At 39.1% G+C, this 22,983-nt stretch overlaps 4 protein-coding genes across 6 annotated transcripts in view; 2 read left to right on the top strand and 2 right to left on the bottom strand.

The window, feature by feature from the left end:
- Positions 1-243, bottom strand: part of LOC146489224 (mitochondrial substrate carrier family protein G-like) — an 8,830-nt gene extending 8,587 nt beyond the window's left edge. The window contains exon 1 of the mRNA XM_085107202.1: positions 1-243. This exon is cut by the window's left edge and continues 51 nt beyond it. Coding sequence (XP_084963328.1) covers positions 1-208 — 208 coding nt within the window. The 5' untranslated portion in view covers positions 209-243.
- A 1,125-nt stretch (positions 244-1,368) lies between these two features.
- Positions 1,369-4,528, top strand: LOC146489223 (uncharacterized). Of its 2 annotated transcripts, XR_014864137.1 has the most exons (3): positions 1,369-1,728; positions 2,994-3,929; positions 3,962-4,528. XR_014864137.1 is itself a non-coding variant. In XM_085107265.1 (2 exons), exons 1-2 carry the CDS (start codon positions 1,397-1,399, stop codon positions 3,196-3,198), a joined length of 537 nt encoding a protein of 178 aa, XP_084963391.1. In that variant the 5' UTR covers positions 1,369-1,396; the 3' UTR covers positions 3,199-4,528. The 2 variants fall into 2 exon arrangements, 1 of the variants encoding a protein (XP_084963391.1); XM_085107265.1 differs by having other exon boundaries at positions 2,994-4,528.
- LOC146489222 (3'(2'),5'-bisphosphate nucleotidase 1-like) lies at positions 4,240-13,748 on the bottom strand. Its single transcript, XM_085107208.1, has 5 exons — positions 13,486-13,748; positions 11,269-11,382; positions 10,038-10,148; positions 6,409-6,457; positions 4,240-5,517 (listed from the first exon to the last, which is right to left on the bottom strand). The coding sequence occupies exons 1-5, from the start codon at positions 13,600-13,602 to the stop codon at positions 4,961-4,963; spliced, it is 948 nt and encodes a 315-aa protein (XP_084963334.1). The 5' UTR covers positions 13,603-13,748; the 3' UTR covers positions 4,240-4,960.
- On the top strand, positions 13,713-21,569 carry LOC146489221 (protein-glucosylgalactosylhydroxylysine glucosidase-like). 2 transcript variants are annotated; one of them, XM_085107189.1, is made up of 7 exons: positions 13,713-13,853; positions 14,318-14,941; positions 15,333-15,532; positions 16,705-17,042; positions 17,962-18,479; positions 19,659-19,820; positions 20,354-21,569. In XM_085107189.1, the coding sequence occupies exons 2-7, from the start codon at positions 14,336-14,338 to the stop codon at positions 20,807-20,809; spliced, it is 2,280 nt and encodes a 759-aa protein (XP_084963315.1). In that variant the 5' UTR covers positions 13,713-13,853; positions 14,318-14,335; the 3' UTR covers positions 20,810-21,569. The 2 variants fall into 2 exon arrangements, with proteins under 2 accessions (XP_084963315.1, XP_084963308.1); XM_085107182.1 differs by lacking the exon at positions 13,713-13,853 and having other exon boundaries at positions 14,165-14,941.
- Positions 21,570-22,983: the final 1,414 nt, after the last annotated feature.

Below are 22,983 nucleotides of genomic sequence, written 5' to 3'. Positions count from 1 at the left end.
AACAATCCAAAAGTCCTTTGTAGACAGGACGGTCAACAGGCTGTGTTTGGAGACGAACTTTGAGCGTGTCGAATGGATGGCCTACTAGACAAACAGCAATACCACTGAATGTTCCTGACACCACATTTTTGACAGTTCTTCTGAAAAATGAATGCTCACTGGAAGCGATTTTGGGACCTTCCACCGTGCATCCCTCCGATTCCGCCATGATGGACGGATCACGTGATGTTTCTCTCTGTACGCATCACTAATTAGCCTTTCGGGTTTGCGGCATGCCCGTAAATACCCGCAGCCCGTAGACAGAAATACGACTCATTACGCGGTCGCGTATCTTTTTTATCATCGTAGTCGAGTCAGTCGAGTCACAAATGTACAGGAGTAAATTAATTACGCGGGATGCCCTCAACTCTGCGTCAAAAATTCGGTGGCTTTTCCCTATGGTGGCCCACAAGTGTCACGGTTCATACACCAAGTCACGGCACAACCACATCACTCACAGCACAGGTAACTAACATGTAGTTCCACCAGCCGCTTTTCTTTTCTAATGCACCGACAATAAAATACAGTTGAACCTCTCCACAACGGCCACCTTGGGGACAGAAGAAAGTGGCCGTTGTGGAGAGGTGGCCGTTATAGGGAGGTAGGGGTGTAATATGACACCCTTTTTTTCGGGAAGTACAACATGTTTATTGTGCCAAGTACATGCTTACTGTAGTCTATAACGGCAATCCAATCTTAAATAATATATATAGATAAAATACACAATAAAACGTAAATAATGTTTTGAATCAAAATGTTAACAAGACGAAACGAGCAAGGTTTGCAACATTCGCTATATTATTGTAGACAATCAGTGCTTACTGCAGCATTTTTTGGACACACTCAAAATACGTTTATCGTTAAAATGGACACAGAAACGTAATGTTCCGAAGATAAATGTCGATTACTGCATCAGTTTATAAAAAGGTGTTTTTTTACAAAAAAGAACTGTACTGGATGTTGTCGAGAGGTTATTTTGGCAGTTGGGGACGCACTTTATATTAGTGGCCGTTGCCGTTGTAGAGAGGTGGCCGTTGTGAAGAGGTTTAAACAAGAGCTAATGTATGGACTGTCCGCCGGGACAAAAAAATGTGGCCGTTGTAGAGAGGTGGCCGTTGTGGAGAGGTGGCCGTTAGTGGAGGTTCGACTGTAAATACTTTTGATCGATGAATTTATTTGGTTATAAACACTCGCGCAGTCGCGCGTACCTCGCGTGTTACGCGCGTCTGAAATTCTGCACAGCCAAACAAGAGCCAATCAAATAAGCCAATCAGGTGTCAGCTCTTTAAAAACACACCAATCACAACGCTACTCACATGGAGACGCAAAACAAGGCGGGAAAAAGTCAGTTTCCAATATGGCGGATACAGGCAACCTGTGGCTCTGTTCAAGAAATACATCATTTGAACAGAAGTTCAACTGCTTGATATGCTGGACACCAAATCTTCGGATGATTTATGGATCTTGTCAGCATCGTTTGTGCGAGAAATGCTTGTACGACAAAGAGGGCAAGAGGAGATTTGGGCTCGAAAGATGCCCAACTTGCCAAAGAGAAAATGCTTTTCCATTCACTCGACCGGATGTTCCAGAGGACAACATCGAAATTCAAGTTCAACTTGGCGTAAGGAAATGTCCTAATAGTGGCTGTAAGATGCAAATGTGGCACTGGGAATTATTGGACCACTTACAGTAAGTGACTTGCTCTTTGCTCGAGCAATTTTTCAGCCTGCTCATAATCAGAACGAGAAATAATTAAGTGAGGTTGTCAGTGAAACCACTGTGAAGGAAAATGATAATGGGATACCAGGTCCAATTGCAATAGACAATAAGACTTAAGCTTATTAAAAGTTAAAACTTATTAAGCTTCTAAGAGGACAAACGATTGCATTTTTTGATAAACTAAATTGGATTTTGAGACAATTTATCATGAGGGCTGGTTGGGAGAAAATATTTCTCATATTCACAACGTTGCTTCGCAAGCTTAAGCTTAATCCTGCTTCATCAGTGCACTTGCAGACGAGTGCCATTTCTTTACCTACCTTGGGATTTGAAGTTTCCCTTCTCTCGCTTAAAGGGGTAGGTTTCAAGGGAAACTAAACAAAAAAATAAAATTGGCCTTTAGAAAATATCACATTACACTCTCTTGAAGTTTCTGTTCTTTTTAACCTTCTTATGTAAGGAGGAAAGGGACTTGTATGCACTTTGTTCTGTTCCTTTGGACTTTTTTGTGTCAAACTTTAGCCTAACTGGACTATTCTTGGGTCTAACAACTAACCTCAGTCCCCCCCCCCCCCTTCCCTGGGTGGACACATGTAGTTCTTTTATGGGTGTCTAGCCTGCTTCCTAACAGGAGCCCAGTAGCCTGGACACCTAAAGTTTTTAAGCAGGTAACACCTCACATGTTGGGTTCCTTACTTCTTCTCTTTTGGCCTTTCGGGCTCCTTTAAATTATTTGTTTGGCAACAGCCTTGGACATTATTGTACTTCACTCAGTACAATAATGAAAATTATTAAATGCAGTATACTCCCCCTGCCCCCTAAAAATCTCAAACTGAGAATTTCCTGCTTTCTCAAACTGAAACCTGTTTGCAGAAGCTAAAGGCAACTAGCAAAAGTTTTCAAGCTTGAAAACAAAAACAAAAAAAAACAAAAAATGAATTGGAACTTGAATTGTAGTTTAACTTTTAAAATACATGTATGAGGTCTCTTTGGTGAAAAGTTGACAAAAAGCGGCATTTTCACTGTCATGAGTAAAATGATGACAACAAACTCACCCTAAGAAGAAAGATCCAGAAGCAATGAAAATGTATTGACAACTCAAGAATGTGACCTTTTAAAACCACTGCACTAAACTTGTCTAGATTCCAGCTGGTTTACATACAGTTTTTGATGATATGAGCAAAACATAGCCAAGCCAAAGGACTGATTTTTGTTTGTTGTTTTTTTTAATATAGAGAATGCCAGTTTGTAGCCAAGTCTCTTAGTGGAATGAAACAAATCAAAAGAAAAAGCTTGGATGAAAGTGATTTGGAGATAAACAAGTCCATTGCACAGAGAAGTAGAACAAGAAATTCAGTTAAACATGCAAACGAAGGAGAAAAGAACCGATACAAACTACGGCCAAGGAAAGGAAAGAAAACTAACACTAACACAGCCTAAAAACAAGGCTAATTGTACACTGTACATAAAATTGTTTAACTACAAAATTACCACAATCATAAAATAACATTATTATTTATTTAGCATTTAACAGAAGAATAATTTTCTAATTTAATCTAAATTTGGTTGCAAAGAAGTAAGTTTTCTATTCAAGACAAGTTTTGACAACTTTTATGTGTTTGTGTGTAAAGGGGAACACACTTAATGATGCGTTTATTAACATTCTTAACAAGTTGTTTTTGCTTGTGTGACTGCAACAGTCTTCTGATCATGAGCAAGTTTTCTTTGACAAGTCACTGTTACATGTAAAAAATGCATTTTTTATCATACACATGGGAAAACAAAACTTATCACATAAAATTCTTGTCAAGGGAAACTTACTGTTCATTCACACAAGCAGGTTCTGCTTAAAACGGCTGTAAAACTTGTCAAACTGTACTTGTATGCAACCAGCTTAATTGCAATTTATTTGTAATTAACAAAAAAGTTCTGTCCTAAGACAGTAGTTTGCATGCAACCAAGTTGTCTGAATTGCCCAAAGGAAATTTTATGTGATTTGTTTCCTTGGGCAATCCAATTTTTTCTTTGAGCAAAGTGTGGTATTGCCTAATCTCTTTAACTGAACCATTTTAAAAGCTAAACCATTTTTCGAAATATGTATTTTCTACATTCAAGCCTTCTCTCAAAAAAATACTGAACAGGGTGTTCTGCAGATGTATGTCATTGTTGTTGTAGAAACGGTTGACAAAAATATTATTGTAAGATTATTGTAATATTTGGTCAGCCTTCCAGCAGTCATTTGGCACATTTCAGTTCATTTCAATTAATAAAATGAAAATGTGAAGGCTGGAAGATATTTTTTATAATTTTTTCTCTCAAAAAATTGTGGAAATATTATTAATTCCTTCTTGTTAATAATTATTGTAAATAACTAAACTGAAATAATAATTATTATTATAGTATACCAATACAAGACCATGAGTAGTCTCTTATTTTTTTTCACAGGTAATAGTAAAGTGAGCATACACATGTTTCACTCACTCACTCTCAAGTGTAATTTGTGATAATTATCATTTATTTAAGTGCTATATTAGAGCTAATACTACATGTAAGTACTCTGTAATGGCCAAGATGGACAGCATCTGACCTTGTTTAAAATTAATGCAAATCTTTCCCCTTATGCACAGGTCTGCATGTATAATGTAGTGTATCTCAAAAAAGGTATTATTGGAAGGAATATGGTCCTCAGAAAATGTATGGAATTTTTTCTGAGAAACTCTATGTGCCCAGGCTAGGAACATTTTCGAACAACAAGAAGATCACAATATCACGTCTTTGATACACATTCTATGCACTTAAAAATGTTCAATAAAACTGTTAAAACATGGGAGCTAGGAATTACAGTAAATAACAAGTTCGATATATATTTCGCTCTTCGAGCCTCTTCAGTCATCCACCATATAAAAACCTAAAATATATTATGTTATATGTTTTTATATGGCGGATGACTGGAGAGGCTCGAAGAGCGAATTATATATAGAACTTTGGCGATTTAACATTCATTGTTCGAACGTGTTCTTCTCAATGTATGGGAAGCTTCTCTCTTGCAAGCAAAATGACAGCTTAACATAGCATGGACAATACGCAAAAAAGCTAAACCCAGAGGGGGTTTGGGAGAAATTTAGGTGAACTTAGTGTGGGCAAATCATTGTCTGTAGGCAGTAAATATAATTCTGAGAGAGTTGTGAGTTGAGTTTTTTCATTACAATTTTCCAAGCAAATTGTTTTTGATAGGCTCTGGAATCATGCCAACATAAGACTTGTGATCCTTTAAGGATGCCAGAACACCAGCCTTGTTCACATAACTATCTGCTTGTGCATCGTAGATGATGTGCTCGCCACAGATGTCTGTAAGAGTGCCACCCACCGCTTCCAGTAAAGCCTCACAGGCGCATGTATCCCAGCGTTTACAACCAGGACTTGCAAACACATACACATCAGCTGTTCCCTCAAGCAACAGAAGCACTTTATACCCAGCACCACCTGCCTTCAGTATTTGATCCGGTTTCATTGCTTCTATTGCATCCATAACAGTGTTGTTTAAATGCGAGCGTGTTGTAGTGATGATACGTCGTCCTGTGGGTGGTTGGATGTGAGTGAAGCCAAATGTTCCTAGACCTTTTACACCCCACATGGTTCTTCCCAGTTCATCTCCTTGCAGTTCTTTTTCATAGCCATAAAATGGCTGGTGAATGACTCCTGCTATAGGCTTGCCATTCATTGAAATGCCAATAAGAACCGTCACGTGATCATAAAGACCTGTATGTGTACATAGAGAAACATTTGTAAATGAAGAAAATATCAAAGGTTAAGCTACATGTATGGTATCAAAGTCCCATGCATGCAGTCATCTATATAAATTCACAGTGTAACTTAATCCCTGTACTCTGTAAAGATCTCCAATAGGTTATTTAATGCATTGTGTACATCACTAGACTACACATAATTTAATCCATACAATTTTACAGGAGAGGGTGGTTTGTCATGCATCTGACAGTCCTACATGTATCAATCATGGACTCTTTTAAGTTGAAAATTGGTAGTGACATGATCACGTTTCAACTCAAAAAGAATCAATTCATACTTACTTTACACCAGCAACTGCACCGTGTCAACTTAAAACTCTTTACTGTTCCACATTGTCATAACTTTAAATATTGGCAGCCACCCTTTCATGGCCTACAGTGTAGCTGTTTAATAAGTAGCCAGTCAAAACATAGTTTCTGTGTTACATGTATTACTGCCCTGCAAGCACACTCCCTTGAGAGTTAAAGAAGCATATAGAAGAACTAAGCGTAAAAATTTATATAAATTTTAACAGAAATGTGACATTATCCACTTAAACTCAGAGTCACCAATCAAAATCTAGAAGAAGACACTTTCATTTAATAATAATAATAATAATAATGATAATATTCTTATTTCCATAGTGCTATTTCTACTAGTTAACCAATAAAGCTTAACAAAACTACTACAATAGTATAATACTCACTAATAATAAAAACATTAATTATGCAAAGTAAGAACCAATCAGTTGACTCATTTTCACATTTTGCAAAAATTACTTCGAATCAATTACTTAAGGTCTCACTACAAGACCATAAAATAAAATGATGAATTGTTGGAACATGATTGAAAAGTAAATGTTACCTTCAGTGAACTCTCTTGTGCCATCCAGTGGATCCACCCAGACAGTCACCTAATAAGTGAGCAGAACAATTGACAGCTCTATTCAATTTAAATGTGTACACATACACTAGGGTGTCAATGGAGTTAACTGTCTAGCATATAAAGGCGTTTCCTTGCTAACAGAAGGGGATAAATAACAAAATAGCAACTTATTACCATATCCTAGAATTAAGTTCAATTTTTTTAGTGTATTTGAAACATAGAAATGGGTGAATGATTCCTAGGAAGCATTGCTATATTTTGGATAAAGAAATCTTAACTTTCATTTTACTTTGACCTCATTTAAACCTTGCCCAGACTATTTCTATCTTCGTTTCAGATTTCACCCGCTACATGACTTACTGCATGCAAGTGCTCAGCCTGCAAGCTATGTGGGCTCATGTTTTGAATTTGCCAGATCACTGTGCAAAGTGGCTCCTATTAGTGCTGTTGTTACTTTCTACCGTAATCAATTGAAGATGAAAAGTAGATTCTGGCCAGAGCAATAAGGATAATTATCTTTCTATAAAAATGCACTTCATTGGGTAGACAAAGCAGACCATTGCACTGATTAAAAACTGTTCAAAATCATCATCTGATGAAGAATAGCAATGACCGAATGTGACTGCATCTCAGACGATTAGATTCAGGGTAGTAAAAGGGTTATGCGTGACCCATGATTTGAAAAAAAAAAGCTGACACAAAAAAAGCTCAATAATAGTTATTGAGCTTTTTTGTGTGAATTGCTAGCCTATCATAATCTGTGATCATCTTGTTTTGTGGACCATGATTCATGAATCATGAGCAAATTTTCATGAAAATTGAAACTGGCTTATATATCAATATTTTTTTATTAACTTATTACGAACGTTACTTTGTAATTCCATTAAAAGGCTGGTGTTACCTGTCAACAGTGCTTTGTGCTAGATGAGCTCATTATCACCCAAACCCATTTTTGGACATTACAGATTCAGACATTGATGAGACTAATGAACTTTTGATATTTGATGATGATTAATGGAGCTTGACATGGAAAACTAATGGAGCCCACTCCTGTTTTTCCTCTTTTCATTTTTCTTACACATTATATACTGTTGTTACAGTTGAAGTTCAATGTTAAATAAATGCCTCACTCTCTCTAATAAAAGCCTCTTATCTTATGAAAACTCTGCAAAAATGTAAAACATTTAATAGACTGGTAATTTACGGTAAATGCCAATGAAGTCGAGTTATTTGTGATGACTGTTTTCTGTTTTGTTAACAATATTAAAATAAGTGATTCGTGAAATGCCATAAGCTAGATACATGCATGTGAATTGTGATTTGACAAAAAATAGGCTTGTGATTGGTGAATGGGAGCCCTCCTTTACCACCCCCTAGATTTATGACACGTGATTAAATTATTATGACACATTAAATTTGTTTGCTGTTATTAACTGACTTACTGTATTTATTCGATTAACTGCCTGGGCACTTATTTAATTTTGGGCCCCTGAGGGTGGGCGGTTATTATTTTCCCAACATTTTCAGCAAGCGAGGACATTTTTAGAGAATGACAAATCAAGGGATAAGAAAGTTGTACAATACAATACATTGTAAAACGCAGTTAATGGAACGTGACGCCCTTAGCCTCGGAGTGGCATCTCTACGTACTGTACTTTAGACTTGTCACTGTATCATTGTCATGTTGGTCAATAGTCACATGGTAATATGTTGCGACATTGTATGGAGACAAGTTAGTTTGCTTTTTCTGAATGGCTAAACCAGTGAATGGTGCATTCATGTCTCGTTTACTATGATGTAAAGTCTATCCTAAGCATAGTACAACCCTGGGCATTGGCCCTGACATTGAACGCTGTCTAGCTTTAAATGTGTGATAAAATGTTCTAAGTCACACTTGGTTACTACGTGGTTTTATCCACTGTTACGCTGTAAAAAATGTACCCTCCCTCCCTCCCTTTGGGGGTTGTTCTGCGATATAACAAATAAACTTTGGGATGCCTATCGGCGTTTGCGTAGCGACTTCCCCAAGCTAATTTCTCTAGTTCATTTCAATGACTTTTGGTAATATTGACCTGCCAATACTCCGGTCTGACCCAGCAGCGCTGGTGAGATAGACCTGTGAGGCATGATAGGTCATTCACTTAATTAGGTTTGCGCGTTGCTGGCCTAGTTGGCAGCTCATAACGCTCTAGTTTTGGGATCTGCCAATACTCTTCTTGGAGTGGCACTGCTGGCCTAGCTGTGCTGCTGTTGCAGTGCGTTGTGTTTTGTTGTTGTTGGCCTAGGTGCAGCCGGAAGTGCCAGAGAAGTAAGGCCTTAAAATGGTTACGCAATAGAAGTCGCCAGACATGCCAATAGCAGAGTGGTGTCCCCCAAATTCATGCCAAACGTGTCTAGTGGTCCTTACTTTAGTTTATTACTCTACGTTTCATTAAAGCTAATGTGTGTTTGCATACTCTGAACGGAACAGTGACATTAACATTTTTTTGGCTTCAACAATACAAAACAAAATGTGAAAACTAACATAAACAAGCCATAAACAAGATAAAAGTTCATTGACTACCGTATCTGAAACCAATTTTGGAACACAATAATAATAAATAAATAATTTATTATTGCAACTAACGCTCCTCTTACTTTATGCTGGGCTAGTACAGAAAAGGTTTTTGTTGGGAGGGGAGTGGGGGTGGGCACTTATTAACTTTTCAGGTTTTCAGGGTGGGTGCTTATTCAAAGGTGGGTGGTTAATCGATTAACTACGGTATCTCTTGCTTAACAAGTGTTTACTGACTAAATCAATTTTTTTTTTGCGCATGTCCATGAATGAAAATACTTTTTCACCTTTGCTTGCTATGACCCAAGCTTGTTTAATTTAGTTTGTTGTTTATGAACCATTTGGAAGGGAATAGGCCATAAACTTCATAAGAAAGAGAAAGCATTTAGATTCATGCACATGCACTGAAATGTGAACCCCTCTCTTTAAAAGCTGGACAACATGTAGCAAAATTACACTGATGAATGGTACATGTACATTGAAGGAACCAACCAACCAGAATGTACAGAGGAAAGCAGAACTAGACAGTAGTGCATGCAGTAAAATTACCATGACAATGTCTATGAGTTAAACAGAGTCATGCTAGGTACATGTTGTCGTGACTGCAAACACCTACTGTGTGTTGGGCGTCACGCTCCATTAACTGCGTTTTAGAGTCTATGTTTTAAGACTTTATTTACAAACTACAGCTATACCCCATTGACACTCTCATATAATTGTAAATGGAAAAATCTGGCTCACCTACCCTGTTAATGTACCCATGGCCAGTGTTTTCTACCAGGATCCTTAAAAAAAGCCCCACAGGTGCATTTCCTTAAGGCTATCAATTTTAATACGTACTACTCTACAATGAAATCTGGCACAATAGACTAAGGCAATAATATACATGGCATTTATTTAATAACCTTTCCCTGTAATAATTTACTTAGTTTGTAAGAGTCCCCTTCAATTTTACTAAAAAAATCATGAACTCAAGAAATTTGAGGGATCTTTGCCTGAAGACAACTGAAGACAAGGTGAACCTACATTACACTGTATCAGTCAATTCACTTACTTCTTCTGGCTTAACTGCCACAAGATCTTCTGGGCACGATTTTGAAAGAACATATTCAATATCTTGGGAAACTTCAATGTACTCATCTTTCATGTCACCCAGGTGAACATCCTATGTCAAGAACAGTTTAGAGGAAACCATTATGGCATGTGAAACACATGTTATTATACATGTATGGCAGCGCATCTGGGGAGCTTTATTTATAGCAAGTTACTTTAATCTCTGCTGACTGGGTGCAAACCCAAATTACAGTCAACTCTCTTAAAGCGACCACTTCTTGTAAGCGACCACCTGCCATAAGCAACCACTTCATAAACAACCATTTTGTTTCTCAGTTTCTCTCGTAAACTTTTTAGGCCAGAAAATTGACATATTCTTTTGTTTTATGTTTCTGGTAAGCGACCACCCAACATAATCACGTATGATCGTTAGCAAATCATTACTCAAACAGGAATAGTTACAGTGATCTGTTCCAAAATGTTATAAAAAGTTTCTTCAGAAGAATGAATAGATGTGGAAAAATCAAATAAATTAGTTTCTATTTGCCTAATTTTAGCTGCCAATATTTTTATGTAATTAATTAATCAATCCAGTATTAGGCTTTTTTTGTTAATCTTTCCCGTAAGCGACCACCTCCCGTAAGCGACCACTTTGTTGTGCCCCAAGGGTGGTCACTTACGAGAGAGTTGACTGTATTCAATTACATGTACGATTATACACAAGTTAACCAGTCGAGAAATACTACAGATATTAAAAAAAAGCTATAATAATACTACTGGTATAGTGCAAGTATATAGAGGATATTACATGGTGGCCCAAAGATATGAATTTTATTTTCAAGTGGTAAAGACAATCTTATGAACGAGCGCAGCAAGTGAGTAAAATATTGTTTTTAACACAAAAACATAAAATTCATATCTTCAAGCCACCATTATAATTTTCTTCTTGTTATATAGACAAATCTATTGCTCGCCATTTTTTCACTGACTGCTTGCGCAGACAACGGTGAGAAAGTGGGAAATGACATCATCAATATCCTCATTACTGAGGATATGAAAAATACGCAACTCGGGGTCCTGGATGTCGTTTTATATGAATTTTACAAGTGGTGTATTTTCCAGTACAACGCTTGCGTCAATATAATAATGTTGTAACAGTCTAAAATTTAACTTGGTTGACTATATTTCAGTCATTTTTTATGTCTGTAACCAAGAGGAAAAAATTGACAAACCTCCTCCTCGCCAATAATTTGTAGAGTTGGATAAGTTTTAAGAAGTGAGCCAATGATGCATTTCTGAGATGCACGGTCTGCTTCAGTCTGGGGATCATATTGGCCACCATCACCCTGATGAAAAAAATCATCCAAATGACAACTTTCAATTTTAACTATTACCTTAATATTACCTTTTTTTATTAAATGATGGGCATGATCATAAAAAAATATAGCAATTTAGGCTTTAAGTAGTCTCTTTCAAGATAGGTGCATGAACATGTAAAACCTAATTTTGCAAGTCACAGAAGACCATGTGAAGATGCAAAGAAAAGAGAAGGTGAAGCTCTCAGTTTGCTTGCTTGCTCCAGTTTTACAGATCTTGTTTTGCTAAATTATTCACTTGCTTGCAGGCTGGACTAGCACAAACACTAACAATTTAGCTACATCTCTATTATATAAATTATGTGTGGGTTCTCTCTATTTACAACAAGTATTCAATCTGACACATCTGCTTAAATAATACAGGTTTCACCTCAATCAATCTCATATAGTTGAGGAATACTTAGAAGGAGGGAAAGGGCTTCCCCACATAGCTTAAATGGGATCATAATGGAACACTCATAAGCTTCACCCCTGATGTGTAAATTATGGTGTTTAAATACAACTAAGCCCCCATTGAGTGGCTACCTATTAAGCGGTCAGTAATCAAATACAGTAATATTGAAAGTCCTGAGGCTATTGTTAGAACAGAGTTATTGTAAATTATGTATTTAACAAATTTAGTTTACTGAATTAACTTGCTGAAAACAACCTTTACTTGATACTAATACCATTCTCAGAATGTTACGTTTCCACCAAAATAAAAGTACAGTCCTACATTAACATCAGAATAGAGATTCAAAATGGCAACAATGGACAGTACACATTCAGGAGTATGATTTAGACAACTTTTTTATTTAAATATTTCTGTACGATTTGCAAACATACAGATTGGAGATTAAGATCTTCAAGCTCCATTCCTAGGACTAAGAGTCTCCACATATCGTCAGTGCATGCAGGTAACTTCAAAGATCATATACTGCATGCAGTGCACGCCATTAAAATGCCTTTAAACACACATTAGGCCTCATTGAGTTCTGCCGGACAAATTGAAAACACTGACCCCCAGTCCACCTACTACCCCACAGACTACCTTTTAAATTACCCTGCACAAATTGGACCACCAGGTATTATTTAGTAAGTATAAATTACCAAATGATCATTCCTAAGATGATGCTTTACTCAATTTCCTTTTACCAGAAACTTCCCTGTTTCAACGCTAATAACAGTAAATATCCGGAAAATATCCATACCCTGACCCCATGGAAGGTCATCAGAAATTCCTATGAAGCTTAACTCGAATTTCCTACGGGGAGGGGGTGCAAAACAAAAAAACCTTCAGTTGGGGGAGTAATTGGATAAAATTTTTCTGGAAGTACAGCACATTTTATAATTGCGTTCAAAACCATCACATTAGTTGAAGGTGGCCATAAAGAAACCCTGTTGCCACCTTCATTGCCATCAGGTTTTCTTTATGGCTACCCTTGTTGCACACAAGCACACCAGCAGCCTGCTGTGATGGTTTTGAATGCAATTATTGGCGCTGAAACAGGGACTGGAGTGATCAGTTGGTAAGCTATCCTTGGGTTGTTTATGGGGTAATCCATAGGGTAGTCAGTGAAGTAGTCTGCAACGAGCAGTCAGTATAATAATTGTCAATTTGTCTGAGTTCTGCCGTACTTTGCAGACTGGTATGCATAGAGTCTTGACAGGTGCATCAATCTAATTCAGCTTCTTGAGATTACATGGCACAACCTCACACTTAATTATGCATGCAATTTCAAAACTCTTAATTGTGACCAAGGGGCAGCATAAAATATATTAAATGAATAATTAAGGATAATTTTTTTTTCGACCAAAATTTTCCTAAATTGAGTGCAGAATTACCCGGGAGAATTAGAAAATGTTTGTCTGGAGTAGTTGAGATGAAATTCTGTGTTAAGAAACTAAACTGGTACTGCTTCTTCTGGTTTATATATAGGTAGTTTTTAAAAGTGCACATTTTTTACCCGTTAGCAAGGAATGAGACCTTTAAAAGCTTTGAATACACCAGACAATATAAGTCTTACACCTGTTTAACTGAAGCTATGGCAATTTATCAACATCGATTTTTAAATAAACAAAAATGCAACAAACCTTATCCACTACTCCAAGGCTGCCTGTTTTCATGATTCTTCGTATAATTCCGCCAGCTCTATTAGCCACAGCAACTGACGAAGACACAAGCCGCATCAAGAACGCACTCGACGCCATGTTTTGACCTCTTCAATGTTCGTGCTGTCACGTGGGACTAATGTAGACCATGTCGTCACGCCGAAAAGCGTTGTGTGACAAAAAGGGAAATTTGTTACAGCGAGTTTCCCGACACATTTTTCTTCTCCCGCCTTCTTCTGGGATCTTCTTGGGATCATAATGTTAGAATCTAAAAATGGCTGAAAATGTTGAAAAAATGCCCTAATCAGTAAATGAGGTGAATAACAAGCAAGAAATAGCTCTAAAGCTAGGTTTCCACTAGTGAGGCAAGCACAGTCACCGGTACAGTAGCAAACACAAGCGCAACATAAGGGTAAAACGCGCCACGACGCAAGCAAGCGCGAGTACAAACACATGTACACCAGTCCAGTCAATTTTTTTTCTTTTCTTGTGCTTGTGCTTGCGTCACGTTCGTTTTCATTTGACATAAAACTCTTGAGCTCATGCTTGCGCTTGTACTCGTGTCGCGTTCGTTCAGTTTCACTTGAAGTTTAACACTTGACATAAAGCTGTTGACATAGATCTGTTGCTTGTGCTTATGTCTGGGCTTGTGTCGCTAGTGAAAATTATGACACTGATCTGTCAACAAAACTGACAAATAAAACACACTAAAACATACAGGTTGCACAATTCCTTTTGAGTCTTCTGACGCGTTACAAACGACTAACGACTAACATACTAACGACTGTATGTGCAAAATTCCTTTCGTTTATAGATCATTCTGGAGTCTGCAATGACCATTTGTCACGCCGTCACACTTGCTCTCCTCATAGTGTGTACCGTGATTATTCGCACTGCCATGGCGGAGGGAACCCCAACTCGGTTCATCACAGACACGTTGCCTAAAGACCACAACAGGGTAACAGTCCGTGACAGTACAAATGGTACCTTTCTGCCTTCAGTAGCGAATGGATACATTGGAACAGTGATCTACAGCGATTCTGTGCACGTGTCTGGAGTGTACAATGGAAAGGCGTATCCGAAGAAGAAACCCATCTATCCAGTGTATTTCTACCAACACGCCCACCGAGCCCGAATACCTTCCACTGCTGCTATTGATTTCAGGGTGTCTGGTATTCAGGGAAAAACCTCCTTCGCGCTGGACGTACGGGAAGGAGTGTATTATAAATGGTTCAGCGCCGACAACTTGAATGTGGAACAGAGGATATATGCACACCGATCGCGGAAGAATTTATTGGTTGTCGAGATCACTGCAAAGAACAAAGCTGCCAAAGAGTTCTTAATGAGTGTCTCATTAAATCGTGGCGATGCATCAGTGGATTTCCAGTTTAAGACGGTCGAGTCAAATAGATCCGGAGCTTTGGCTGCCATTGGCATGGTAATTGATGTTTTTTTTTTTTTTGTTTTTTTTTTTTAATAAAACTGATCTGATAATAATAACAAGCAATATGCAGAATGGTGATTTCGTTGTCTAGTTGTTACTTTACATAGTTGTGTTGCCAACGTACCCTCAATCAACGGTTTTGTTGAAGCCAAAGCCAAAGCCAAAGCCCTTATTGAAGCAGGTAGTCTGAGGAGATTTGTCACGCAAACGTCTTAAAGCAATTGTCACGCAAAGGCGCGTACTTTATTTTCGTTTTTCCTTTAATTAAAAAAAGAATGTGGTTATTTGTTCCTTCCATTCTCCACCAGTCTGTGAACAGTCTGAGGCCCAATTTACAATAAGTTTGTTTATAAACTGAATTAATTACTAATTACATCTTAATCAGGTTAATGAAACAGAAGAGGCGGGAGGTATGCGAGCTAACTTAGCAACAGTTTGGAGCAAGCTGGAAGATGGAAAAGCACTGACCATAAAAGCGACTTCTGGAGAACAGACGTGGTATTACATCACCTCCATAGCAACCAACTTGGATACCAAGTTCAACCCTCTCTCTGAAGCTCTCTACCAATGGGACGAGGCTATGCTGTGAGTATTTTACCTTTTGACCGGGTTCTTACTGCAGGCTTACTATGTCACCAAATCGCCCATGAGACGATTTTCCAAGTCTTTTTGGCAGCTACCACCAATTTAGTTGACAGAATCACTTGAAATAGCAACCTGTATGCTGACGCATATATTGAGTTGGCACTGAGACGTAAACCAACTCCTGCCCGAACACCAGCCCACCCAGGTCATCCATTTTGCGCTCGCTGTTAGCGTTTCCTTTGCTGATTCTCTCCGAATGATCCTTTAGCACGGGAGTGGTGGCGTGTACTCAATAAAGTTTCTGCTAAGGTTTTTCTATCCTTTATAATCCTTCGAATTAATTGTTACACTTTCGATTCACAGTCTATTTTTGATTTCACATTTTGCTGCCTTTCCGCATACCGCATACCGTGAGAGTGAAAAGGCACGGCCCTTTCGGGTGGTGCCTTCCTCCCGGAGGGTCACTGATCTCCGGTGATTCAGTTTATTTATTTATTTACCGTTACAGAAACAGCAAAAAACAACAAAAGACAAAAACAAAACTTAAATAACTAGTTGGTCGGTGATTTTAGACACGTTGTTTCGGAATTGAGCAGGTTCAACAGAGAAAGTAAAAACAACCGGAGGCAGGGAGTTCCACTGGACTATAGTTCTAGGATAAAAGGAAAGTCTGTGAAAGGTAGTAGAAGTGGAAATCGGGATGAAGGAGTGATCATGGACATGTCTATACTTCTGCGGGTTGGTGAACGCAAATTGTCGCCTGGGTTCACTGCGACTAAGTTGTTGAAGGTCAGGCGCGCATCGACTCTCCTCTGCTCTAGGGTTTGCCAGTTGAGCTCTGTAAGCATCTCTGTCAAGCTTGCTAATTGCTGGTATCTCCCTAGTGCCCATCTGGCGGCCCGTCGCTGCACCATTTCCAACCTGTAGGGACGATTTGTTTCTAGTTGATTCAATTTCGTCAAATTAGGTGCATGACTAAGTGACCAGTATTATGCTCTATTTCGGTCTTCAAAGATTGGAGTGAGAATACGGTGTAAAACAGCTTTCAACAACGCTGGGTTTACATTAGTGAGCATCAATAAGTGTCTTTGGTATTTACGTAAGCATAGTTGCTGGTGCTCATTTAGCTAATTGGGAATGGACGAACTCATCTTCCTGCGCGTTGCTTTTAGAGTCAAGGAGCAGCTGCTCGCAGAACACAAGGCGGCTTGGAAGGCATTATGGGACTCTGGCCGTATAGAGATTGAAGGCGACTTAGAAATGGCCCAGGCGGTGTACGGCAGCATGTATTACATTCTAAGCTCTACCCGGCATGACTGGCCGTACGGGTTGAGTCCTGGGGGTCTACCTGCTGGAGAGGAGTACATGGGGCATACATTTTGGGATCAGGATATTTGGATGTACCCCCCTCTCGTCCTGCTACATCCGGACTTGGCCAGAAGTTCTCTGAGATATCGTAAAGATCGCCTGCCGGCAGCGCGCAGAATCGCCAAACAGTACGGCTATAAAGGTAATGGCGCAAACACATCACGTGATTATCCTAACAATCGTCAGACATTTACAGTGCGGCTACTGTTACCAATCAGACTACAGGACAAGAACAATGAATTTCAACCAAAGCCGATTGAACCAATCACTAGTCAGTGGTAGGAAAACAACAATTGAAACCCCAAAGTTTTGAGTTATTCACTGTTCGTATCGCGTATTCTGATTAATAAGTTTTGTTTAAGAGACCCCGGTAATAGTAGCCGCACTGTGACAGGCCTGATCGATTCTTCTGAACCAAGAGAATACCGTGAACGTCATAATTTGTTATCGGTTCTTGTTTTATTGTACTTTTCAAAACTCGATCAGCCGTTGTTTCACATTTTACTAGAGCAGACTGATGAAGCAATTCTTGTTTTGTTATGACTTAGACGATTCCTAGTCAAAACAGCTCTATCGATTTCTACGATTTCAGTCATAGTACACTACACCACAGAAAGCGTAACTGGGCTTAGATACATAATTCCATGTTTTCAATATAAATTTTACATATTATATAATCTCCTGTTGGGAGCACTCGGATTTCTTTTTTCCTAGTATGCCAGTGTCACTCACTGAATAATACATCATTCTCGTATATTTGAAGTACACGCAGATTTTTTGCAGCAATCGGCTACTGAACAATGGAAAATAGCAACGTTTGTGAGGAGCAAATCACAAAGTTTATTTGGAGACGAGTTTTGTTAAAAAATAACGATGGGAAAGTTTGTTCTGTCATAATGTAGTTCAATTAGATATTACCTTTGGCGATAAACAGCTTGTTTAAACAGTACAATATCTTAAGATAATTTGTACCCCGGCTAACTTAAACCTTCAGGCTAATTAGAACGAAAAGTGTTATCCCATCTTTTACCGTTTGGCAGTAATTCAACTATATTCTTTAGGCGCAATGTTTCCTTGGGAAAGTTCCTTCACAGGCTTGGAGACGTCCCCAGGGGAAAGATACGGGAAAGCCCAGATCCACATTACCGGGGACATTGCTTTTGCCGCTAAGCAGTTCTGGAGTGCCAGCAAGGATCTCAACTGGCTGCGGGAGATTGGGTATCCACTTGTCTATCAGACCGCGGAGTACTGGGCCAGCAGAGTGGAGTACGACATAGTCAACGATAGATACGTCATCAATCACGTGATGCCGCCGGACGAGTATCACTACCCTGTCAATAACTCGGTGTATACTAATGTGGTGGCTAAAATAAACCTTTTGTTTGCCAAAGAAGCTGCCGGAATATTAGGAAAGGAAGTTCCAAAGGAGTGGTTAACTATTGCGGAAAAGTTGACCATTCCTTTTGATAGCGAAAACAATTATCACCCAGAATATGAAGGTTACACGTTAGACAAGGAGGTCAAACAGGCAGACGCAATTTTGATTGGATTTCCACTTATGTACGAAATGGACAAACAGGTCAGTGTTTTTATTTCCAGTGGTGAGAGCACTCGCCTCCCACCAATGTGGCCCGGGTTCGATTCCAGGACTAGGCGTCATATGTGGGTTCAGTTTGTTGTTGATTCTGGTCCTTGCTCCGAGAGGTTTTTCCCCTCTCCTCGAAAACCAACATTTCTAAATTCCAATTCGATTTGGAAGTGTCCCTAATCAGTGCTCTGCGCTAAAGACATTGACACTTAAATAAAGCGATTTTTAACGCCCGCGACTCTTCAGTGGCTTATAACAGCTCCGTGCTCAGGCTCCTAATAACACCAATGAGGACCCAGGAGCTCGTGTATGATGGGGATACGAAGTAAAAATATTTCAGGATCTAAAATAATAAAATAGGTCTTCTCGGGAATTTTTGACAAATCAGCCATTGTAGAAACGGACTAAATTTTCTCAAACTAACCATGCAACCAACCAGTCATCCACCCACCCACCCACCCACCCAACCAACCAACCAATAGCCTGCAAATACAGCCGCTTCTCATCGCTCCCGGCCCCCCGAGGGGCGCCCCTCGATGAGAGCCGGCTGTATTCGTAGGCTAACGAACGAACTGGCCAGCTACAATTGGCAGTTCAAATCTTGAAACGCTGTCTGTTCAAAACTTATCCCTTAACTTCTTTCACGTTATTAAAAGTACAACACAGGCGGTAACGACGCGTGCCCCGATTTGGCAGTGAACCAGGAGAAAGTGGAAGAGTGTTGCAACGACTCTTGAGAGTCGTTGTATCTATTATAGATAGCTAGCAAACTAACTAATGGATGACTGACTTATTCGCTGACTGACTGACTAACTAAATAACCAACGACCCAATTGACTGACTGATTGACTGGCCATGAGTGATTTACTGTCCGTCCGACCGACTGACTACAAAACTACTTACCTGTACTGACTTACTTAGTTATTGTACTGTACTTACCTGTACTTTTAAGTAACGTACTTACTATACCGTGCTTACCGGTACTTTTAAGTAGCCTGGTTATTTTCTTGACTGTTTGTTTGATTGGCTAACTAACTGATTAATTGATTTACTAGCTCAGTAAATAACAGACTGTATTACCGGATCTTCAGTTTGTGAATTGTTGGTTGCGGTTTTCTGGTTTCTCTTTTTACCTGTATCCAGTAACTACTTTTCTTTTGTGTTACGCAGGTTCGTTATAACGACTTGAAGCTGTATGAGGAGCGCACGGACCCTGATGGCCCGGCCATGACACACTCAATGTTTGCTATTGGTTGGCTTGATTTAGGAGAAAAACAAAGAGCTGAGAAACCGTTTAAAAAGAATTACGCCAATATCCGAGGCCCATTTAAGGTAACGATATAATTCAGTCGTTGTCACTGGGACCAAATCAGGAGCGTTCAGATGGCCTTGAAAAGGGATTTCGCGCAAAACAAAACATTTTGATATGTTTGGACTCTTTATTTGAATGTTTTGAAGACAATAACTTTTGCCCGGGAACGAAATTTACGCGCTGAGGTCGCCTTTCAGAAAATCTTTCTGGCCAGTTTTTTACAGTAAACTCTTCCGAACAGATATTTCACCCAAACAATACAAATTAAAGTGAGTATAAGGTCAATTTTTCAACTTTGCTTATAGTATCACCGACGTCCTTTGCTAAGCGTTTTAAACTCACTCTTAATAATCGAGTTTTGAACCGTAGAGTTTGCGATCCATTAAAGGTGCCAGTAACCCTACCTTCCCATCAGAGTTTGAAACAAAAAGATGCAACTAGTGCAAGGCGCGGTGGTGTCATGGTTACCATTGATTGACAGTTTGAAAGAAACACATAAAACACTGTGTCTTGTCAGTCGAACGTTTGTCTAATAATTACTTGTGATTGCCAGGTATGGTCAGAGCGTCGTGATATCTGGGGAGCTGTCAACTTCATCACAGGAGCTGGTGGCTTTTTGCAGGCTGTAGTTTATGGTTACGGAGGATTCCGGCTGAAGGATTCTGAACTGGCTTTTAATCCTACGCTGCCTCCAAAAGTCACAAAACTGACAATCAGCGTACACTATCTAGGAAGTCTGATGGATTTTGGGATTAATGAAGGAAAAATCATGATCACCCTGGTGTCTGCCGGTCCCATAGCACCTAGCCTAGAGGTTTCAACAGCTGAAGGAGTACTGAGCTTGGAGCGTGGTAAACCTGTTACTGTTAGTAGAGACAGGGGCGTGGTGCGCATGTCGGATTCTAAGCCACACATCTACAGCAGGTCATGTGACCATGCTCCGTTTCACCTTTGCCTGTTGTTGTTGCTTAGCTTTTGTTTGTATCTTCTTTTGACGCGATACTATTAGTGATAATGATCAAAAAGGTACTGCTTACCAGCAAAGAGATGTCTCTAAATTGAACCAAAGCCGGCAGCCGCCTCCGCCCGCCCTACATCACTCTATTACAGTAACCCCCACTAGTGTTTCTCCAATAGTAATTCGTCTTACCAATGGTGATTGATCTGTATGTCCTCTGAGGATAGACATCTCTGATCATCTCCTCTGCATTCCTAGCCGTGACCAGCGATTCGAACTAAACTGATTAGTGGAACAGTGGAACATTGTACGGCTGATTGTAGAATTGATTTTTTTTTAATTTGTGCTAATATAGGAATGGCAGTTAGCTCATCACCAACCAAAGCCGTCTCTTGCTACATTTCCTATCGTTGCCTAAATGCATGAACACCACAGACACAGATATATTACGCGCTCCGGGTAACTGAATTCCTTTTATGGCGTGTTTGATTACCAGGGAAGTTAAGCAATGACGACAGCAACGACAACGCGGCAAAACTGAATAGGTTTAATGACGAAAAACAGTCGCCCTGCGCGTGCGTTTTAAATTTTGCTACATTTCTTTTCCGTCCTCTGCAAAACACCGACGTGAAATTACCCAATTCAAGGTTTTGTGGAGAACGTAAACACACGACGGTGAATTTTCAAATCTCTTTCTTAACTCGAATGCCACGCCTACCAGTTTGGTTCCTGGGTAGTTCGCCATTTTTGTACAAGTTGAATGACTTAAAATAATCGCGAAGTAGCACAAATAAAATAGTTATATTTACAAGTGATGTTTTCGTTGCTTATTTCAAAGGCCTTTCAAAGTGACGGATAATGGCGTTTTCGTTTCTGAACTATTCCGAGGGCTTTTCTCGTTCCAGAGATATGACATCACAAATAGTCTCAGTGCAAAGATAAATCACAAAATCAAGAATATCTCGGTAAATATTAGAGTGATGCTGCTCAGACTTGGTACCAGTAATGGACCACAAAATGACGCCTACTGTGGCAACAATTTTATTTTTGGATCTATTTCATGCTCGATTGACGTTCTCATATTTTGTCTTAATCAGACATCGTTTACTCCCAATGAGCTGGTGAGGAGACGTAGGACAATATGGGCACCTCGTGCGTTTCAAGTAGGACTGTCTGCCTCTCCTTATATCGAAAATAGAGATATTTGGTTCATAATAGAAAGGGACTGGGGCCGAAAGTAATACCATGGCAACGTCAAAATGGGTGTCATTTTGTTTCTTTTAGAATTTTGTTTTTTTAGAATTTTTAGAATTTAGTTAGGTGTCCACTATTAGTAGAGGGGACTTCTCCCCTCAGCTACATTTCTTGACACGTTAATAAAGTTATTATTATTATTATTATTATTATTATTATTATTATTAATATTATTATTATTATTATTATTCTTACCTGGCGTAGATTATTAGTGCCAAGTTTGAGCTCACTCCAATATTTTCCGAGATATTCTTGATTTCTTAATATATCTTTGCACAAATACGATTTGTGACGTCATCAGTTTTTGAACAAAAAAAAAAGAATATCTCTGGAACGAGAGAAGATATACATGCAAAGGAAACGCCATTCTTGCTCTCTTTGAAACGACTTTTTGAAAGACTGATTTTGAGTTGCTGTTGCAAATGCACAAGAGACTTTTCCTTGAAACTTTAGACCATGCAGAATGCGGGCAATGAACGTATTGACATTCCGGAAATTTGTAAGTCAATCACGTAATTTGTTTTCTCGTGCGGCGATCGTTCGTTACATGTCAGAGTAGCACGCGCAAGGTGTGAACCAGTTAATCGATAGGCGTTTGCTTCACACAAGCAGGCATAGGATCTGTTCTGTTTACTTCACCACACCGATCTGTATAACTTATAATCGACGAAGTAAAGTAGGTGAAAATTTCATTCACTAAACTGTCCACTTTATTACATTTAGCAAGAGAGGATGAATCCTCTCTTTTGTTTAGTAATTCCTCATTTATTTGTTATTTTCCAATACGGCCATCCTCAGTGAACAGATGTTTACATATTCGAAATTTAGGTTGTATACAAATCTACGTTATTTGAAGCCTTCAAAAATACGGATTCAGGTGAAGCATCCCATTGTCGAACAGTCCTTGGATAAAAAGGGAGTCTGTGGTATTCTGAGTAGGATTTGATAGTTGTAAATGAGTGTTTCTTTGT

Source organism: Pavona decussata, unplaced genomic scaffold, assembly GCF_977016875.1.
Source record: "Pavona decussata unplaced genomic scaffold, jaPavDecu1.1 SCAFFOLD_6, whole genome shotgun sequence".
NCBI classification, from domain to species: domain Eukaryota; kingdom Metazoa; phylum Cnidaria; class Anthozoa; order Scleractinia; family Agariciidae; genus Pavona; species Pavona decussata.
This window is presented reverse-complemented; position numbering and strand designations above follow the sequence as displayed.

Bases quoted from the DNA above. Each gene is read 5' to 3' on its own strand.
- LOC146489222 (XM_085107208.1), bottom strand. From the start codon at position 13,602: ATGGCGTCGAGTGCGTTCTTGATGCGGCTTGTGTCTTCGTCAGTTGCT. The intron at 10,149-11,268 runs GTTTGTCAATTT...TTCTTGACATAG, and splicing joins AAATTATTGGCGAGGAGGAG to GATGTTCACCTGGGTGACAT. The intron at 5,518-6,408 runs GTAACATTTACT...GTACACATACAG, and splicing joins CACAAGAGAGTTCACTGAAG to GTCTTTATGATCACGTGACG.
- LOC146489221 (XM_085107189.1), top strand. From the start codon at position 14,336: ATGACCATTTGTCACGCCGTCACACTTGCTCTCCTCATAGTGTGTACC. The intron at 18,480-19,658 runs GTCAGTGTTTTT...TGTGTTACGCAG, and splicing joins TGTACGAAATGGACAAACAG to GTTCGTTATAACGACTTGAA. The intron at 19,821-20,353 runs GTAACGATATAA...TGTGATTGCCAG, and splicing joins ATATCCGAGGCCCATTTAAG to GTATGGTCAGAGCGTCGTGA.
- LOC146489223 (XM_085107265.1), top strand. From the start codon at position 1,397: ATGGCGGATACAGGCAACCTGTGGCTCTGTTCAAGAAATACATCATTT. The intron at 1,729-2,993 runs GTAAGTGACTTG...TTTTTAATATAG, and splicing joins GAATTATTGGACCACTTACA to AGAATGCCAGTTTGTAGCCA.